Source organism: Cynoglossus semilaevis, chromosome 8 (assembly GCF_000523025.1).
Source record: "Cynoglossus semilaevis isolate Cse_v1.0 chromosome 8, Cse_v1.0, whole genome shotgun sequence".
In the NCBI taxonomy this organism is placed as follows: domain Eukaryota; kingdom Metazoa; phylum Chordata; class Actinopteri; order Pleuronectiformes; family Cynoglossidae; genus Cynoglossus; species Cynoglossus semilaevis.
Genome location: NC_024314.1, coordinates 27,705,743 through 27,727,392, shown reverse-complemented (window position 1 = coordinate 27,727,392; position 21,650 = coordinate 27,705,743). Strand labels below are relative to the sequence as shown.

Sequence of the window (21,650 nt, the reverse complement as noted above, 5' to 3'; positions counted from 1 at the left end):
ATTTATTCGGATTAATCACAGAGTAGCTGTGGATTAATAACAACTAATTATGATTAATGTCTGTATGGATGGAAGTCCACATCATTCTGCGCATGCGTTAAAATGTTTAACCGTCTTCGCGCCTTTTCAGAGTGAGATTTCAATGTAGTTTATTTCATGTAACCTATAATATGTGAATAAGAAAACGTTAAAAAACCAACCAAACAAAAAAAAAAAAACAATGATCTGCTCTTGTGGTAGATATTGTTTTGGACGTCTTTTTACATTTTCCTCGTTCCTCTCGCGAGATCTGACGATACAGACGATGTAGGGTCGTAGATCTACCCGAAGCCAAGATGTCAACAACCATGATAACTAACCTGGGAGGACGTTAGCATGTTAGTTCTACTAAAATGTTGACGACAGCGTTCGTGAATTTATGGAGAATAAAGGGGAAACAAAGGAGGCGCAAACGGAGGAGACGTCGGCAGAGTAGACGCGACGAGGGAAAATGAAGTTTAAGTTTAAAAAAGGAGGGAGGAAAAGAGAGGAATCACGTTCCTGCGGCAGCGGCTGAAACACGACAGTGAATTGGTGAGTTAATTGGTTTTGTTATTATTCCATGGCGCCATTGTTTGGATTACAACTTTCATTAAAGGCCGAAAAAAAGTCCACAATTTATTCGATAAATGTTTTACGCTTTATGTTAAAGTACAGTACTAAAGTAGAGTACTATAAAGTATACACTGTGTTTGTGGGTTACTGTATTGATAATAATTTGTAGTCATCGATGTAATTTAATAATCGCAAACATTTATTGACATTTAAAACATTGGTCTTTAAAGAGATCAAGATAGTGGTACAGTTAATGTGTTTGGTTATTATCACAACTTTAATTCAAATTATACGACCAATATATATATTTTTTAAATTGTGTGCATTTATCAACATTAACACTGTTTGTTTCATTGGTTGGATGCTTTTCTTCTGACCCGTTTGTGGGACATTTTTTCATATCTTTAAAAGTTCTCCAATGACTTAAGAGTCTAAATATGTAATTATTGAAGCCAAAAATGTATTTATTTATTCCTCTTCAACCTTCCTTTTAATAGCTCATAGTCCAGTACTGTTTTGTGGCCCGGTGGTAAGAGACCTCTATGAAGTTAGCTTGGTTAATCTTTCTGTATGACTCTCTTTGTCAGTTTTTTGAGTATGTTATTGTTCATTGGCATTTTGGAAAATAGTACCTGCATCAGTTAGAGTTATGGAGGAGATCTGTTGATGTTCGTTATGCTGAATGTCTGTTCTGACACGTACAGTAGGTGGAGCTGAACAACGGAGGCGTCCTCTCTGTCTTCTTCTGCTGGGAATTTGTTTAATGAAGCTGTTGTTTACATTATTATGTAGAGCCAAAGTATTAAGGAATGTAGTACCTTGTTTTTTTTGGAGGAATGTCAACAGTGCTTTTTCTGGGTTTTGTAGAAAATAGCGAAAACCTCCTTTGCTTGGTTTTATATATATTTTTTAATGTTTTGGTTCTTTGAAACATGTTTTTTGTGGACGGTCACAGGCAGCACTGACACTCCACAGCGTAGCTGCCGTCGTCACAAAAGTAAAGTACACTTTAGTTTGAAGGTCAGTCATTTTTGTGAAATTGCGTGAAGGGATAAAGTACCAGGTGAAGAACAGTGAATACACATCTATAGCAGTTCTCTGGTCTTCTTTTTCTTCTGCTGACAGAACGGACAAACACAAGTGTCTTCTTCAGACAATCTTCTTCAGTAGACAAAATACACAGAAGAAACTACGACTATTCTCTTTAGAGAGGGTTGCATTTGTGGCATGCTCGCATGCACCAGTTTCACGCTGTTCTCTGGCTTTGTATTAACAGACAGAATACTCCACTCAGCTGTCCAGTGACAACTTCCTTTCTAAGAATGCAATGACGACACATTGCACTTGTCGTCTTATATTAGCAAATTAAAATAATAAGTAGAGAACATATTTCACATCCAATCAGTCAAAGTTCGTTCGTCAAAGATCTAATGCGTCGTCTCTAGCTGCTGATTTTGGTCAGCATCTTGTTAATGGCCTGTTTGACGTGCGTGGTCGAGCTGCGGCGTCTGGCTTTCCCCTGCACTGCTTTGCGGCGCCTCACTTCACGGCAGAGCTCGTGAAAGGCTTCGGCCACGGTGCCGCCCTCATCGGCACATGCCGAACATTCGTAGAAAGCGCATGCCATTTCAGCCGCCAGTCGCTCGCCTTCATCTGTGCCCACCTGCCTCACGTGGTCGAGGTCTGACTTGTTGCCCACCAGGACCAGAGGGACGTTCTTTGGCTTTTTCAGCTCCTCTAGCAGATTCCGCAGTGGAGTCACCTCCTCAAAGCTGCCGCGGTCTGTGATGTCATAAACAATGACAAATCCATCGCCCCAACGCATGTGACCTTCCTTCAGCTGGATGTCCTCCTGGAATCAAACAAAACGTTTCTCCCTGTAATTTCAATAATAATAGTTCTGTGAAGAGATGATCTACATCATAGATGATTTCAATAATAATAGTTCTGTGAAGAGGTGATCTACTGTACATCATAGGGTGTATTGGCAAGAATCTAGCGATACGATACGTATCACGATACGGGGCAACAATACAATATATTGCTATATACTGCGATACTATAGGCAAGACAATATATTGACAATTCAATTGTAGTAAAACTCTCATCCTAGTCTCAGACTCTGCTGCTGTTCCATCTGAACACCAGGTTACTAACATTGGAATCACTAGAGAATTGTTCATTAAAAAATCAATACAGTGCTGTAGAATTTCAATACGATACAGGACAGTGGATAGGAGACATTTGCGTAGATGAGCAGCATCAGACCATAGATGTATAAGACAGGAAGAAGTGGAGTCCACTTCAACAAACCACAGTCAGAAAAGTCACCTGTGTCATGGTTATCTACTGTACAGGCATGTAGCCCACGTTCTGATGGATGTATAGAGAATAAATACCACTAGGTTTTAGCAAGGCGGGTGTTATGTCCTTCCAGCAGTACTCCTACGCACTGCTGGAAGGTATTAATACTCTCACCAGCTCTACCTTGTGGCTACGTTTCTATCCAGCTGCAAGAAATAATGCGTCCATTCCAGGTTCCCTTTCACTTGTCACTCCCCAGCAGCTTATTGTGTTTGCCTTCTACTAAAATAAATGTCATAGGTGTGTACGACATGACAAGTTCTGCCAGATGAAGTGACTGGTTGCAGTTTATCTTATTCACTTCCTAAAACTATTTCTTGTAGGTTTTTACATTGTGTATAGAATACATGAAAACTCAGCTGTGGATCCTTTCTCTTACCTGACCTGCTGTATCCAAAATCTCCATAGTAACAACCTCGTCATCAATGTTGGCTTGATGTCGATAAGTGGATTCTGTAACCGACAAAACAGTCCCAGGTTAATCAGTGCGTATTGTTACTTAAAAGTGATTCAACCAGAGTCGTGTTTGGGTTTTGACATGAGACGATTAAAGCAAAATGAAATGAACCAACGTCATGAAGGTCTGACTGTTAATTGTTAATTAAAAATTGATCCAGTTCTGTGGAACATCGGTATGGTAATGGGAAATTAAATATTGCGATATTTCAGTGTATTGATATTTTCTTACATCCCCACTAAAATAGCATGTTCAAACCCAGCTGTGCTGCAGTCTCTCCCTCCCTGCCCCCCCCCCCCTGTGTCTCCTGCTGTCTCCCAGGTGTGTGTGTCTGTCCTTCAGGATCAACCGCATCTTGACATAAACGAATGTCACGTACAGCCAGAGGCAGAAGTCAGTTTACGACTGAGGTTTCTGAAAACATGAGGAGCAGCTCTGCACAGACTGTGTCTCCTCCTCCTGGGACTGATTGTTTCAGCAGCTGTCCCTGTCAGCTGCAAACAGCAACAGTCAGGCTGTGTCCACCCTTCTGTGCATCTGGCTCTAAAAGCACTGACAGTGGGAGGCGCCGTAATGAGTTATTCAGACCTGCTTTCTTCCTAAAGGTCTTCAAAAAAAAAAAAAAAAAAAAAAAATCCCCACCAGAAAACAAATGCAGTAATTTTCCTGGCACAGACTCCAACCCTTATAATTCAAAAAACATTGAGTGCCTGAAGGCAGCCAGGCCTACAGGCTAAAGACAGTACTACAAGGCTTTGGTGTGAACAAACAAGAGCCGGGCATTGATGGAAGCCACACAATACTAAAGAAAAGAGAAGATGAATAAAATCCAATCTGATTATTCACAGGGTTGCTCTGGATAAATCACAAATAATCATGATTAATTGTGATTATTATTATTAATCATGGTTAATCATTATTGATCCAGAAAAATAGATATACCTAAATATGCAAAAAAAAAAAAAAATTGCTGGAACAGAAATACAAATAAAACTTGCGATAATCAACATTCCTAAATGTGACAAAACACATTTTTAATGACAGCAGGTAGATGTCAGTGTTTCTCACCTGTTTTTATTTGTGATTAAATCAAATGATGGAATTATTAAAATGGAAAAATGTTAAGAAAAATATATGTACTGTATGTATCTCCATTACTGTCCAGAATGTGTGGAGAGTTTCTATCTAAAATTACATAGATGGATAAAAGATCAACACGTAACTTTGCATAATAAGCTTTAACATCCAAATGGCTAATGCACAACAAGAAGTGGAGAATGCTGACTAACACATAATTGGCCTCTTTTTTGGCTACAGAAACCAAAGTCTTTTTCATTTTAAAGTGATTGCTCACTTTCATTTTTAAAATCACACAACGGACCTTTCAAAGGTGTGCGAGGCGTTACTGTTCGGGCAGAATCCAGCAGGGCCGGAGAGAGGATCAGCAGGAGAACTTGGTTGTCTTTTTCAGTTTGAATGTGTGTTTAATATTCACCAGAATCCTTGGTGCACGTTAGTTTGAAGTGAATTTGCACAAAAGAGCCTTTCTGCAGGCCAGATGTGAGTTGATCATCGGCATAAAGGCGTACCCTGGCTCTAATGACATTTAATTTAATCTCCAGCACCTCCTCTGCTCTGCCTGCAGGATGTCTGCAATTTAGTCTGCAACCATAAAGACATAATGGATAATTTAGCTGATGGAGTCTGATGAGTCCCACAGACGACACTTGGCTGTTTTTGTGCCTACCTTATGTGCAATAGGCTGCATTTCATAGTTGTGACGCCACCTCCTTATGTAAGCAGCTATTATTTCTCACTGTGTTTTTAACTCTTTATTTTGAAACCCCCTTCTCCCCTCCCCTGTTTCCCCCCATTCCCCATCGCTAAAAATAGCATTGATCGTCACAGTGATAAGATGTGACACTGCAATAATGGCTAAAAGATTGTGATCATCATGTTGTTCCACGAGGATTGATTTTTCAATAATGGCTAAAAGATTGTGATCATCTTGTTGTTCCACGAACAACGAGGAGATTGATTTCAAAATAGAGACTATGTTCCTGAGTGCGTTGTGGTTCGGCTGGTAATTGCGTTCTCCTGTGATGTCGCAAAAACAGATGTGCCGTGGAGTGGAACAGCAGCCCAAAGGCTGCCTTCGCCTTTGTACAGTCAGGAAAATACAAAGTGGACGTTACAGAAGAGGTACGACGTCTGTAATTAGTGTGAAGGGAGATGGATCGGTTTCCATCAGTGTATCTGTAAGAGCATCGGTCCTATGGTATGACAGGAAAAGAATATCGAGCGCTAATGTGTTGCTTAAAATAACCAGAGCTACGGTGCAGTCTGTCACCTACATCATTTTAAATGCAGTTATTTATTAATTTTTGCATTTAATTAATAAACTGATATAGTTCATTTTTATTGAAAATAACTGTTTCATTACACAGCAGTAGGGATGTAAATACAGAAGAAACATTTAACTTACGATACGATGTGATTCCTCTTTTTTTTTTTCAGTCACAAAGAAGAAACATTTAACTTACGATACGATATGATTCGTATTTTTTTTTCAGTCACAGTATGATTTTATCACGCTTTTCTTTTTAAACAAAATTAGCTCCAGACAAATTATTCCCAAATACAAAGGCCAAATACTGCCACCTACAGTACTAGAGTGTGTAGTTCCATGGTATGACCAGTGACTTTTGAGATTCACAGTTGTTACAAAGTACTTATTTTCTATTAACTGAACATCCCTGAGTGTGTAAATGAGTAAGACAACAGCACGGCCCACTGATCCACAGTCGTACCAGTCATGATACTGTTGATAACAAAAACAGTTGTTGTCACTGTCTTACCCAGTGTCGGGTCGTACTCCCAGATGAAACGTCTGGTTAGGAATCTGACCACCAACGCTGCGGAGAACAAGAGATAAAACGTGATGAGACACAGAGTTCCTCTTTGAGGTTTATACTGCATCTGTGAAAATGTTAACAGTTCTTCTAATATCACATTATTATTCTCATATTTGTCTTGTCTCACTTCTTGGTTGCTAATCAAATGTGAATCAATTAGACGAACCCATTCATCTAAATGCTAATACCAATCTTTAACAGTTCCTTGTAATTACTGCGGACTTTAAACAGGCTTCACCGGGGGACGTCGGCTCTTGAAGTCCGTCACCAGCTGCTTCCCTCATACAGGCTATTTAGTCTACACTTTGGAGTATCAGCTTTTATCAGCAGAGACATTAGCATCACCAGAAGGTCAGTGACTCACTGCCTGAATGCTTCATCGTCAACAAATAATGAGCTGCATGAAAGTGCCAGACTCGTACGGAGCTGCAGTGGTATTTGCCAGAGTAACACCAGTGTAGAAATGTGCAGTGATGCAGAGCTATGATGCACCAGGAGCTAACTGGGGTCAGACCAACAATTCTGTCTAATGTAGCTCTCGTTTTGCGGTGTAAGCTGATGAAAACGTCAACCTGTTTACTCCAACGTACTAATGAATGAATCAGTTCAACCCTGGCTTGTTGTAGTTTGTGAAAATTGCTCATGTAATTTGTCAAATTTGTTGTTTCTCTCACTTACAAATGACAAACTGTGCCATCTGTAAACAAAAAAAAAATTCTTTCTACCACAACAATGACTAGCTTTTTCTGGTGTTACAGACGCATTCAGAGAACAAAATGTTTGGAAATTTCAAATACATTTCTGAACATACTGGCTTTATGAAGGATGCTTAGATTTTTTTTTATATTTTGGTTCTTGGCCTTTTTTTACTCATCTCCAAATAGGGAGGAGTTGTCAGTAAGTATTTGTCATGCTTTTAAACTGCAGACACAGACAGTATTCCTTCGTTGAAGTGATGTCTGAGTTTCTCTTAGTGAATCTGCTCCGTCCCATTTCTGCTACAGAGCTCTGAATTCCTGATGAACAGAACAGCCAATGGGGTGTGAAGTCCTTTCCTCATTAGAGGTAACCGTATCTCCTGCCTTTCACTGCCACTGGAAAGAAATGTACACATAGTAGAAAGGAGTCTTTGTGGACGTGCGTGAATATGGACATTGTGGCCCAGATTCACTGCAGGATTGGACAAGGAATGGTGAGCACTGTACCAGTGAGATGACCAGGTGACACAGGCAGCTGATCCAGTGACTGGGCAGTGATCGGAGAACTGATAACAGTCCCATTGTACCTGTAACACTACTTGATATCAGTGTTTTTTCTAGTCATTTTCTGTACCTGTAACACTACTTGATATCAGTTTTTCTAGTCATTTTGATACTTAATTTACTCCCCAAATACACGGGGACATGACTGAAAATTAGCGACCCCCCCTCCTTTTTTTTTTTTTGTAAAAGTTACACCTGTGGTGCAGCGCTGCGATCATGTTCCTCCACCTACAAACTGAAAAGAAGGAACTTTCCAGAACTTGATATTCCTCCACAAACACTACAGCCCAAGACCGGGCTGTAGCAGAGATCAGATTTTTATCAAATGTCTCACACAGTCCAGACTTCACAGGACACAGCAGCGTCAAGTCTCCACATTTATGTCAAACAAGTAACTGGTGGGCGTCGTCTGCTAAAATCTGCAGTGATCTAATCGCATTAGCGGCCAGACAGTTGGACCAGAGGGACAAAAACAAAAAAAGGCAATTAGTGACTTGGCTTCTGCTCAGTGTTGGTTATTGAACAGCTATCGTTGACTCCCCACAGACTCGCCCTCCGTCAGACACCTTGGACCACTCTGTCTCTATGTCCAATATAAGGCTTCCTTATGGGCGCCCTTTGTTGTGCCGCCGCAGTAAACTTTTATTCCTCCGGTCTTTATGTCTGGACAAGGAGTACAAAGATGGGAACAGAGTGGATGAAGAAGAGGTTGGAAAAAAACCAGGCAGTGGAATCAGAAGAATAATTATGTGAAAATTGCATTAAAATGGAAAATATACTGGGGGGTAAAATGAAAGGAGGGATTGTTTAAATTGTTTTAAAAAAATGACATTTGGCCTGTTATGTGTGTAGTTAAACTAGTCTGATCATGAGATCGTCGACAATTCATCAAGTGGGTAATGCAATACTTCTCAACTAGTGGGGCGGGGTGCTGTGAGGTATCGGGGGCAGGGGGACCTGAGGGGCTTCCAATGGATTTTGGTACGCTGGACATAAGTGTACCACTGCTGTAATGCTTGAATGATAACGAGCCTCCAGTCACTAGGTGGCAGTAACTCATACAGTGGTTTGTACAGGTAAAAATATACACGTTATCAGGTTCTCCTGATACTATTTCAATTCACGGGGTTGTGGGCTGTGATGTTTTACAGCACTGTAGCTAGTTCTTTCTTTGTAAACAGATCTGATCAGCAGGAGGCCCTAGTTTAAGGTTCTGTTCAGTAAGACATGGTGGATGTGGTGTTTAGTCCAGAGGTGTCGCTACAGCTGCATCTGCCTCGTTTTCCTCATGTTTTTATATATATATAAAAAAAGAAAAGAGTCAAATCATTAGCCGGCACTGTTTTAGATTTTACTGCATGTCTCTCACAGTAATAGCAGACAATTGTTGCCCTGCTGATCTGTTGCCAGAGACACAGCTGCAATTAAAAGAAATGATGTGGCCCTGGCTGCCTGTGACTGGGGTATTAAAAAAAGATTTTCCACCATTAGACAGACGTCAGGAGTCGACTGCTGAATCCTGCCAAACGCATTCAAGAGTTCGACACTTATTACTCTGAGATAATGAGGCGCCGTGTGTTAAAATTCCAATTTATGTTGCAGCCATCACTTCTAATCATTTTCCTCACATTGTTTTCTTCACTACGTTGATCTGTGATATTTTATTTTTGTCAATCCAACAGATTTAAATGGAAACTTTAGAAGTATTTTTCTGACCGATGTGGTTGGTAACCGTGAGAGGCTGTGACCTTTGACAGTTGACAGAGATTCTTCATCTTCTTCGTCCATGTGACACGTTGAGGTTATGTAATCCTGGTGTTAACTCCTCCTGACAGAAGTACTGTCCTTTTGTTGATTGGCCCCAGTTTTATCTTCACTCTAAAAGAACTGTGGTTTGTAGCTTGTAACGGTGAACAGGTCGATGGAACTGTTGACATTACAGCACGAAGATCACGGGTTCAATCCCCGGTGATTTTGTTTTGTTTTTTCTTTGTGACTGTAGTACTTTCCAGGGAGGAGTAGTAATCTATGAATGACTAAAGTCTTTTTAAAGGATGAGACTTGAACATATTCTAGTTATGTGTCCAACTGGTCCTTAAAGTCCAAATGCAGTTTGACTACGATATATATACACCAAAAAGACAATGTCAGACCTGTCCAACTGTGTGAGGATGTATGTTGTGCTCCTCACTGTTGTCCTTGCGTTCTTTAGCTCTTTATTATGTCGTTACAATTATACTGTCGAAGGCACTGACTTTGAAGTCTTGATGCATGAAGCAGGCAAACAAATTGTCATGAAAAACGCCCAAACTACTTCCTGTACAGAAGGTCAGGCTACTTTTTTCAGTTGTCGAACTTTCCCAGAAATCCTTTCATCGCTCGTCTGTCCCTTGGGCATGTCAGCATCCCAGACAGCTAACACTGAAACCCTGTGGAACGTGCAGTAGTGATGACAGTGACGTGTCTAATTTGGTGATCTGTTTGTGTTTCCTTGTGGAGCAGTGATTGTTGAGAGTTAAACCGTCCACCACCGTCCCAGCCAAACATAACTGAGATGGAGTCGGACATCTTGTCTTATCTAACCGCTGCTCTACAATCAGGCTTCATTGGGATTTATTCTGGGCTCTGGCCAATAGGTTGCATGGATGGATGTGGGAATTAGGAAGTCAGCAGAGTAACAACAACAACACGCAAGGCAACAGTAAACATGTCAGCTCCCATAAGAAATAGAATTATTGCCTGGGCCAATCACAGACACACATTTTACTTGGAAGAAAAACGTTGTCTGGGGAATTCTGGGTAGTATCCATATAAGGGTCAACAGTGAGCTGTGACAGAAAGACATAAAAACTAAGACAACAGTGTTTATCAATCTGTAAAAGAACCAGATTTAAACATTGACACAGGACGTTTTTGCAAAATGATCAGCTGTACGTCTGCTGACCGACGACGGGACGGTGGCGAGGTGTGAACGTTTGCTGTTGTTTTATTGTGAAAATCTTAAATTACATGTGAGGCTCAATAGTGACTGGTGCAGAAACCAAACTGGTAAAGTGAACCATCAACTCTCTCCTCCTCCCCCTGGTTTCTGCATCACTGCTCCTCTTGTTACTGAGCTACTGTACGTCTGACAACTAGTCCAGCCTGTAAAATAAATGAGTGTCTGAGTCTGAACAGCAGGACCATGTGATAAACAGAACAATAAAAACTAATGTTGTTGTTGTTGGGGCGACGACCAGCAGTGAACGTTAGCATGTCTGTTTCAGCAGCAGCGTGCTCAGCCTCCTCACTGGCAGACAGCCTATAATTAAAGTTTGTTGTGCTGTAAACAAACTCGCTGCGTCACACCAGTGCAGTCGGGCCACTTGGTGTGTTTTCCTCCTCGGGCTCCTCGAGTTCTCACAATAAATAAAACCATCAGACGTCGGCAGTGTTTCACTTTCCTCAGCTGCTCTAATTCACTGTTAGCTTTAAACTACTGTAGTTGTGTGAATAGACAGGCTGCTGGTTTTGGACCAGATGTAAAAAAAAAAAATCCGACTTAAATTTGACTTGATCAGCACATGAAAAGTACGGTATCATATCACCAGTAGCAGCACAGGACTAGAATTAAAATGATTACATTTACTTTTGTGTTTTTGGTTTTATTCAAATGTGCAGAGCACAGAAATCTGGCTCCATAAAAAGCATCATATGATCCATTAATTAAATAAAGGAATGTCTCTTAAGCCGCACTAAATATAGAACAAGAAAGAGTATTTTTGGCAATGCTTTGTCATCGAGATTCAAAAATGTTTCCCCCGACTGATCGGCTGACTCTCTTTAAAATCTTAAGTTGTTTGTTTGCAAACTGGTTCAAATAGAATTGACTGTTGCCTCCTGGAGAGAGGCCAGTCTCTGCACTCAAAAGTTCAGAGTGAATGATAATAAAAAGGTCAGACCAACTCCCCTGAGCTCCACTCTGGACTAACTCCTTGTGCACACAATGGCAGAGCAGAAAACCAGGGGGTGGCAGTTCTTCTCCTGCGGGACCTGCGGCTCGGGTAAATGGGACAGCAGCGATCCTTTGATTTCACATGGCAGTGTGGATGCAGCAGGACGGTGGCCCGCAATTGTGTGGTTAGAACGGGAAGGGCGTGAGGATTCCGACAATGCATTCATCCCTTTTATTAAGTCTAACAATAGATCTACAGCAGTATTTTGGAAGAGCCATGTGTGAGGCAGCTGAGCTGAGACGCTCCACCTTAGTGGGGGTTTCACTGCGACTGCTGCCGTAATGGTCAAACCCTGTATGACCAAGATGGAGCCACAGCTCACAGCTGTCTTTCCCTGGTCACTGTTGAGGCGGTGTATTAGCAACAATCTGGCGATGTGATACGTATCACGATACATGGGCACTTACGATACCATAGGCACAGCGATATATTGAGATTTATTTTCACTGAGTTCCAATGAAACTGTGAATGAAAATGTGCTATTAATTAACCATCAGTTGACTGATTTACTCGATGTATTTCTTAATCACACCATAAAAATCCACAAAGCGTGCCGTCGTCAATCAATCAATCAAACATAACCATCCGTGTCTCCGCGTGTTAAATATTAACTGTGAAGCAGCTTGAGGAGAGAAAAAAAAAAGGAAGTACTTAATGGATGCAGTGTGAATATTTAAAAAGCCCTAATCTCCTGAGAGCTGCATTGTTAAAAGCAAAGGAGTTGAGCGTCCGCCGATGACTCACGCCTGCTGAGGACTGCGGCAGCAATCAGGGCACTTAAGTGGAGAATAGACAACATGTGAAGGCTGCGGAAGGTTGACGGTGTGAACTAAAAATAACTGGACAAAAGACCGAAGGGAAAACGCTTCAACAACCGCCATCATGTGTGGGTAGCGCGACCACCTCCAAACTGACAAAATCTGCCACATGAGAATGGCTTGAAAAATTATGAATTAAGAAAACTCCTGTTTGCCTGTCATCTGGCCGTGGCCTTAGATTCAAACAATAACATGTAAACATTATCCAAGGCTGTAACTTTCTGAATCGATTCATGTCCTTGATACCGTCTGAATAACATTCACTGTGAGTTCTGGGCGGAAGAAAAATGCCTGAATGCCTCATTCTTCATTTTCTTCACATATGACCTGAACAATAAGTTATTTTTTTTTCTTTTTGCTACATCTATTCCAAATATGCTACATGCAACTGAAGCGGTACCACAGCTCCAACAAAAACCTTCTAAATTTCTAATCCAGTACCATCATTACACACAGTAGGTGTTTGAAGTATTACAGGTTCGCCGCAGAAATCCTGTATCAGTCAATAATCTGGCATTTTACACAGTTTGAACCACTGCTGCGAGACTTTTCTGCCACAGAGCAAACGACAAAAAGACTGCAGGTTCACAAAATACAAAAAAAATCACACAAAAAAAAACCACAAATCAAAAGAAAAAAGCTTTCAGGCTAAGTCTTTACATTCGTAACATTCAGGACTTCTGAGATGCTTTGTGATCCTGCAGCAAAAACGTTTTGCAGTAAATCGGAACAATGTACTATAACATAAATATGTAAAATATGTAGGAAAATGTAGGAAGTTGTTTGCTTTGAAACAGAGCCGTCCTCGTCTGAGTGAGAAGAATTTCTTAATAAAATTATACGAAGATAGGGCTTGTATTTTTATGGTTTTTTTTAATATATGAAGAATCTTTAGATCCCCTCACCCTCCTCCACCCCCATCCCATCTAGGTCTCGACCACTGCACCACAGGGAGTCATGTAAATGCTAGTACATTGCTCCTGTTCATGGGTGGAGTGCTGGTACAATTAAATTTGTGTTAACATTTCTCTCCCTTAAACATTACAACCACCTTTGAAAGACAGAAACGATGATAACGTGTAGATTCTTTCTACATATACTCACAGCCGTGTGTTCTGCCGATGGTCAGACATGTGGACAGTGGACCGTGTGGGGGATTTTCAAAGAGACGCCACTCCCTACGTTGCTACTTTAAGCGGGGCCTCTTTCATAAATCCAAGTTTTCTCTGTCCAGCACAGTAGCTGTCCATCTACCAGTCCAGCTGCATTGTGCCGTGTGTGGATTTGTCACGCCTGCCTGTTTAGCTCAACTTCTGGACTGTGAGGCAGATTCATGGCACCTTTCCAGTCTTGGGAAGTGTAGTGAACGGTAGTATTTCTGAAGGAGAGGTGCTTTGGCTCGCTCTTTTGTTATTCCGCTCTCTGACCATCGGACAGGCTAGGTGGAGACCAAATGTTTGAGGAGCAACAAGACTGGTTCTTTTATGCGCACGTTCTGGTCAAAAGTTTAAAAATGAATATGTGTTGTTGGTTCTCTAGTTTGACAAACTGATTTTTCTGTTTCACTGAAGGGTTTGTAAATGTCTTTTTTTAAAAGCAACGGCATTATTCAATGTTCAACAATTCAACAATTCAACCGTTTGGGGAAAAGCAACAGTGCGACCTGTGACCTGTTTTGCTCACCATAGTTTGAAACTGTCGTCTGTAATTTTTTCACGTTATGTTTAAGATCGTTGATACTCTGGTTATATGGTTCAAGTTCTATGTTTTCTGTTGTTTCTTCTTTCTCTAACTTAATTCCCAAGTGTCTGCTAGAAAAATTAATCCGATGTCAGTGGAGACAGAAAAGCACGACAACAGGGAAAAGACATTAACTCAAAGCAATTAGCTCCGAGATGCTAAAAGCTCTGAGTTGAGAAGCACCACAGAATTAATTTGTATCTCCAGTCCAAGACATTTGATCTTTGTATCAGTTCATGCTCGTCTCCACCAATGTTTTATGCCCCTGTTTTTTGTTGTTGTTGTTGTTGTTGTTGTTTATATTGACTTGCCCAGTCGATAGGATAGTCCTACTTTGTTGTTATTGGTCCACAGTGCATTTCTGTGTCTGTGTTCCAAGTGGCCGTACAATAATTGGACAAATTCATCTTATTTCCCAGGGTCATAAGGTTTCCCTTAGCTAGGTCAATAAACTGAGAGGCTCAAAGTAAGGTCCTCTGCTAATTGTTAGCACTGGTTCAGGTCAGAGGATTATTGATCTTTTCTCACGTTCCTAGTTATAAGTGTTGTGTTTGTAAATGGATAAATGCAGCAGGTGACAACTTTTTTTTGGGCTAACAAAACAAAAATGTTGTCCGTCATCGTCGTACATCACAAAAGTGCATGGTACACTCTGGATAGTTCACCAATGCATCACACATATAGCTCTGGTCAATTTAGAGTGAACAGTTAATCTAATGCTACACAAATACACACACGGAAAGAACATCCACGGTCCATACAGAAAGAACGAACGCTCACGCTCTCCCACCGTGTACCGCCTATTTTAAAGCTAATATTTGGAAGCGGTGTCAGTTTAGTTATTCACAGAGTTTGTAGATTGCGCTTTTTCTGTCTACTGAACATTTAGTAGAACATACGGCTGTACACGGAGGTGGAAGGTCAGCTGTCGTCAACCGCGTACCACAACGTATCTTCAGTTGTACTTGGAGCCAGCTCAGATCAAAGACAACTCTGTGAGCGATTACACTTTAGAGCTTAGTTAAAGCAGATGTTTTCAATGATTTATCACCTGAAACCTCTTTAAGCCAAAGGGAGGTGACATGACGGGCTTAAGAGGGATTTAGTGTATACATTTACCATTAGGTGAAGCTCACTCCAACACAGGTTTCTTGGAAAATATAAAATCTACCTAGCAACCGTTTCTCCTCCGTGTTTTCTGTTGCTGTCATTTTACACAAGAAACAGGAATATGTCGAAGTTCAGTCCATACTTTTTGTATGTAAACAGTCGAATAACAATAATAAAATGTTATTAAAGGACTTTTTTTCTTTTTTTTTACAGATCCTAGGTCTTTGATTCCAGATTCCAAGTGTTGCAGATTGCTAACAGACCTGAACTGGCTCACTGCCTAGTTTTATAGCCCAAACCCTTTAAACTGAAGGTAATGATGAAGGTGATGGAGAGGAGTCATTTTCACTCCCGCCTCTGGAACAGTACTGGTGTTGTGCTCCTCCAGCTTTTTAATGACCTCCTCCAATACGGACCAAATCCCACACTGCTGATCGAGACACAGAAGCAATATGTCTTGGTTTGTATTTGGCAGGAACCATGTGGTCTGTGTTACTGTTCCAGCAACTGGAGAAAACACACGGAGCTGCTGAACGGCTGAAGTTGATCTGCTGCTGCTGCTAAAGCTAAAGCTAAACCCACACAGTAATGACTCAACAGACATGCCTGTAGGAGTGAAGGTATTCTAGCATGACTAAACAACCAACCTCCTACTGTAAGGTTGACTATTCACGCAATTGCCAACAATAGACACCAGGGGTGTGTATTGGCAAGAATCTTGGAACAGGATACGTGGCAACAATACAATATTTTGCAATATACAAGTTTTTTAAAACACTGACAGATATAAAAGTTAACAAAGCAGACGTATACGCACAAAACTCTTGTTTTTCAAACATCCCTCAGAAATCATCTTTAAAAAAACACTGCAGTGGAATCAGTGTCACCAACAGTTCTTCATACTGACATTAACCCGGTGGTAAGACGGATTTTAAAAGAACCTCCATCTTGTGCAAAGTAAACTCAGCAGATTACCTGATTTGCCGACCCCTGCTCTGCCGAAGACAGCCAGCTTAACCTCCGGACTTTTGGCCATGGCAGCGGCTGTGACCGACGAAGCTCAGCGAGCCAATCAGTAAGCTCCCAGTTCAACCATCCATCCAGGGAGGGGTCTGAGGAAAAGATCAGTGAATCATGTCATTGGTGAGTTAGGGTTTTGACTTTTTTTTTCATTGATGATATGTTGTTTCCACTGAAGTTAATGACTCATTCACTGAATTTCATTTTTATTTTCAGTGTCAGGCCGTGGCGAGGTTCGCCACTGAAGTTAATGACTCATTCACTGATTTTCATTTTTATATACAGTGTCATACCGTGACGTGTGACTGGGGGAAAAGAAAGAAAAAAACTGGTATAAAACAACCAGCGGCGTGTGGCGAGGTTCATGGCAGGTGAGGCAAAGACTCCCACAGAGTCAGATTTATAAATAAATGAACCCCAAAAATAAATCATTTACCATTTTTACCTCGGTGACTTCTGGCTCTGGTCCATTTCTATTCACTGTTCTTTACACACACAGGTAAGAAACATTCTTTTTAGCTCAGATAGAACAGATTTTATTTTATTTTTTTTTAAATACATTTGTTGATATGTTAATCATTTTTTTATTACACACTGTTCTGCAATGTATTTAATAATAAATATCAAATATACTTTTAATCTAAGGAAGTAAAAATAATTTGACATTATTATTCCTGCAGAGATTTAATAAACCCTCTCACACGCCACACTCTCCATGTGATGGAGATAACCCACACAGAGCCCAGACATAATAAAGTCTCAGTGTAAAACACCACGGTGAGCTCATGGTAAAAAAAAAAAAAAGACAGTGAGGTCAGTGTGTTCTGTTCAAGCCTTGACTGACTGACCAGGTTTGTGCAGGTGTGTAGCAGATGGAAATGTCTGATAAATGAGTATGAAGACAGAGGGAGCAGGGAAGCACACACACACACAAGCACGCACACACACAGCTGAACTTGAAAAAAAAAACACAAAACACAAATATAGCCCAGTTAAACAACCAGGGACAAGTCTGTTTAATAAGAAAACAAACCAGCAGCACAGTTATTTTCTCTCTCTCTTTTTCCCTCTCTCTTTCTTCAGCAACCCATACTTCACCTCATGACTGTAAACAAGCCGACACCTGTGATTGAAATGACCTGAATGATCCATATCTCGCGACTCAGGAAGAATCGTTAAACCAACTCAGCTTTCACCCCCAGTCTTTTCGGTGGCCACTTTCTAACTTTTCAGTCACTGAAGACCAACCTATTGTTAGTTTAATTACAACTATCTGCAGCTAAGGTGGAGGTTCAGTTAGGTTTGAGGAGTTTAGACAAGTCTTTGATGTGCAGTCGAAACACGTTCTACAGTGCAGTAGTAATGAGTTTCATCTTGTTACACAAACTCTAAAAAAACTAAAAAACTAAAAAAAGAGGCCACTAGGCCACGCCTCCTTTCTCTATTTGGATTATTGAATTATTGCTGCTGTAGAAAGGACCGATTCAGAAATCAGGTTTTAAAGCCGTGTGTGTTACGTTGGTATCACGTCCGTTTCATTATGCTGTAATGAAAGGACTGGTCACGGCCACGGGTTGACAAAGCTGTGAAGCAAAAATAAACACAGCCTCAGTTTGTTCAGAATGAATGGGAGAAAGAGCTGCTGCCCACGGACGCTCTCTGCTGCAGCACATGAGAGTTGTCTTTTATGCATCTGCTTCCGTTTTCTGCTTTCTGTATCAGTCATACGCTGTGGGCAGACACACACACACACACACACCTCAATAAAGCGATCCCTTGCTCTCCTACGCAGCAGAAGGGAAACACCAGTGATGGAGAGACAGAGAAACATGCAGCAAACTCTCAAACTCTGGCTCCTCTCTGGTCATTCTTCTTTCCATTTTACCATTTATAGACTCCACCCACTCCACCCATCATCACACTGACTCACCGTCAACGTTTCCTTCTCCATCGCTTCTACAAACAAACACACACAACCGTTGCCACCTGCGCGGCACTTTGAACACTTTTGCTCCTGACCCTAAGTTTCCCCCCTTCATCACAACAGGTCTGTTTTAATCCAAACCTTCGTCAACATCAAACTGACCTTGAAGGTTCCGAGACCGACATCTCTCTCTCTTTTCATGGTACACACAAGCCAGGAAATCAAAAAAGCTCAAAACAGTGTGAAGACAGAACTTCTTATTACTTCTTCAGAAATGTCAGACAGACAGTTCATCTTTACACCAGCAGGGGGATTTACGTTTGATAATAATTATACGTTTTTGAATTTTACATTTCCAGGATCGATGCACAGATCGATGGAACAGTGATCGCAATCAACACGATGGACCCCGATCGACCACCGGTGTTGGAGAACAGTAGAGGGCGCTCACACTCTTGACTATTATGGGATAGTCATGTTCGTTACTCAGACAACCGGTGAAATGGCTGCAAAAAACAAGGTTTCTGCAAAAAGTAAATATTTATTTAATAATTACTTGACAATCCATCATATGCAGTAACTGACTGCTCTTCTCACCGACCGGTGATTAATTACAAAGACATTTTTAACCCTAACCTAAAACATATGCGATTTTACTCCCTGCTGCCCCCTGTGCCCAGCTGAAATATGTGCCTTTTTTTTTTTTTTTTTTTTACCCTGAGAAATGAATCTGGGTGGTGGTGCTGTGGCTGAGGCAGATTACAGACCTCCGAGGTCCAAACCCTGGGAGGAGACCTGCAGCACCACAGGCTATAGAAAGACTGCACGACCACAGGCCTGTCATCAACATGCAGACGGAGGAGAGCGGTGCACGGCCTGTGGATGACGACCAGGCAGAAAAGCTGAGAGAAGCTTCTTTATTTTTTACCATCAGATTATAATACATGACAGAACAACATACACTGACTTTTATTTCTATAGTTAATAATATATAAGACAGACATTTATCAAAATTATAATAATCTGTAGGGGTGTGTATTGACAAAAATCTGACGTATGACGATACGGGCCACAATACGATATACTGCTCCTCTAATAATCTGTAACATTACTATTGAGGCTACAGATTTCCTTAGAAAAATACTACCTCTCCAACAGTTAACAGTCAGATGACTGCGTATCATCAGTGTCGACTCACAGTCTCTGACGCTGGTGGACTTTGAACTTGTTCCATCAAGTCCCATCTCTCAGATCACTATTTCCTTATTATTGACTGTTAAAGAAACCAAACTTTGAACAAACGCTCAGGAAACACCTGATAAGAACAGAAGACAGTCGACCGCCTGTCTCACTGTAGTTGAATCAACACGATCACTACAGGTCACAGTGATCTGTTCCACAGTGATCACCTTATCTTGACGTGTGAATCAGCACCAAAGGCTACGTGTCTATGGAGATTCTATCAATCGCGGCATCGAACCTCACTCTGGACTGCTTCGAGCCCCGCGGACCCTAGCTTTCACAAGTATGTGCAGTGACGGACGCCTGAGCTCTTTTTTGTTTTGCAACGATCAGATCTGCACATGAATGCTGATCACGTCCTTCAAACCCAAGTGGGGGCGACGAAGGGGCATCAAGCAGCTGAGTAAGAGGAGGCTGCATATTCATGAAGACGGACACGAGACACTTCTCTAAAAAAAGAAAAAAAGAAAAACTGCCTTATTGCTGAAGAATAAATTAGGTGACGCTGATTTAGAGATTTATCAACTGTGAATCATCAGACAGTTACAGAGTATACGTGAAACATATACATCTGTAAAAACATGAACTATTTGATGTTGTAATCTCAGGATGACAACAGAACTGAGCGGAACTCTGATTTCAATCCAGAACAGAAAGATAAGAGTTGTTTCAAAATTTAAGAAAAAAAAAAGAAAAGCTTTTGTTTTGATAGGTCATTTACCTTTTTACATGGCAAAACATACAATGTTTCAATAACTTCAATTGTACAGTATAATATAGAACATTTGTAGAATCGATCATCGTCCGTTTAAAATAATCATGACTCGTCGATTAGTTGGCCACTAAAATATCCAAATGATGTCAATATAAAAATACGTAGTTTTTTTTTAAATTCCTCTGAGAGACCTCTGTCCTAAAGGTTTTACTGAAACCAAAAAGATGCGGAATCCTCTGATGTAACAACACGGAACAGTGTATTCCACACGGACCGTGGAAGAAGAAGAACCAGAAAAAAAGACTCACCAGAAACCGCTGCGATGAAGTCCGGTAGATGTAGCCCTGGACAGAGGAGGACCAAGTTGTTGTCAGCTCTGCTGGTTTCAGACACGGATACCTGACCTTCCCAGGTGTGCGGTCGCAGCACTTGTGTGGAGGCAGTGCAGGATGGACCCGACACCGAGAGACGGGCGGAGGGTGAGCGGAGTGACCGAGCAGCAGCTGTGACTGTGGGATGAATGGATCTGTGGAGCAGGGTCAGTGGAAATACATGGAGCGGAGCAGCTGGAGTTTCTCACGCGGTGATCTCCCACTGGTGCTGCCGCTGCTGAGTAGCTGTGTGTTCCTCAAGCTGGGGGACAACGACATCAAGCGGCGGAAGGTGAAAAACACACGATAACACGATATTCACGCACTTTCCATTTGGATGCTGGTACAAATGTGTTGCGTAGTAATATATGAACTTCACTTTGTGAGGAAGTAACTTAAACCCCGCCCATATTAAAAAGTGATTCACGACGTTTCGTGGACGCCGTAGTCTCTCGGTTCCGCGTGCGCATTCCCTTCGCACCAGAAAGGGGAACTGATTGTATTACAGGTAGTCCATCCATCCATTTTCATCCGCTTATCCGTTACCGGGTTGCGGGGGCAGCAGTCGCCACCCAAATCACATTGCACCATACCTAAACCGTCCTGCGGGTGGTGAGTCCACTGGAAGGTATTAACCGCCCTAACCGGGCTTCGAACTTGCCCAGGAGGTGACCCCTGGGGGTTCCACACCAATGACAGAGACATTGCCTCTGGGCCAAAGCACCACTTATTACAGGTAGTCGAGTTCCGTTTTTTAAAACTTTTAAAGGAATTATTTATTTCAATATGTCTTCGTGTGATTTTTATTTTTTTGTGTCTTTGAAATTAAAACAGTGAACTTAAATGTAAATGACATGAACTACAGTAAGTTGACGAGAGCAGGCGTACATCTCAAGGCTGTCCACATGGTGGCAATGTTGACCCAAAGCAAAACCTTGACACCGTCCACATGACCGTCGGGCGAGTTTGATAATTCCTATATTCCACAAAACTCTACGTTTGTTTTGCCTGTGTATTGCGGAATCTCTCCGTGTACTTTAGTTACTCTAGTTTTTCTTCTACGGCTCAAAAACAAACGGGATTGGAGGAAAAGTGTTGTCTCTATAGCGACCTAAAGTGTGAG

The 21,650-nt window shown here is 41.4% G+C and overlaps 1 protein-coding gene and 1 long non-coding RNA gene across 2 annotated transcripts; one reads left to right on the top strand and one right to left on the bottom strand.

The window, feature by feature from the left end:
• Positions 1 to 1,488: 1,488 nt before the first annotated feature.
• Positions 1,489 to 21,063, bottom strand: rerg (RAS-like, estrogen-regulated, growth inhibitor). Its single transcript, XM_008315959.3, has 5 exons — positions 20,465 to 21,063; positions 16,231 to 16,367; positions 6,274 to 6,330; positions 3,338 to 3,411; positions 1,489 to 2,446 (listed from the first exon to the last, which is right to left on the bottom strand). The coding sequence occupies exons 2-5, from the start codon at positions 16,289 to 16,291 to the stop codon at positions 2,036 to 2,038; spliced, it is 603 nt and encodes a 200-aa protein (XP_008314181.1). The 5' UTR covers positions 16,292 to 16,367; positions 20,465 to 21,063; the 3' UTR covers positions 1,489 to 2,035.
• On the top strand, positions 16,285 to 19,902 carry LOC103382974 (uncharacterized). The gene is made up of 4 exons (XR_001760408.2): positions 16,285 to 16,398; positions 16,561 to 16,646; positions 18,559 to 18,732; positions 18,922 to 19,902. It is a non-coding gene; the product is annotated as an uncharacterized LOC103382974 (long non-coding RNA).
• Positions 21,064 to 21,650: the final 587 nt, after the last annotated feature.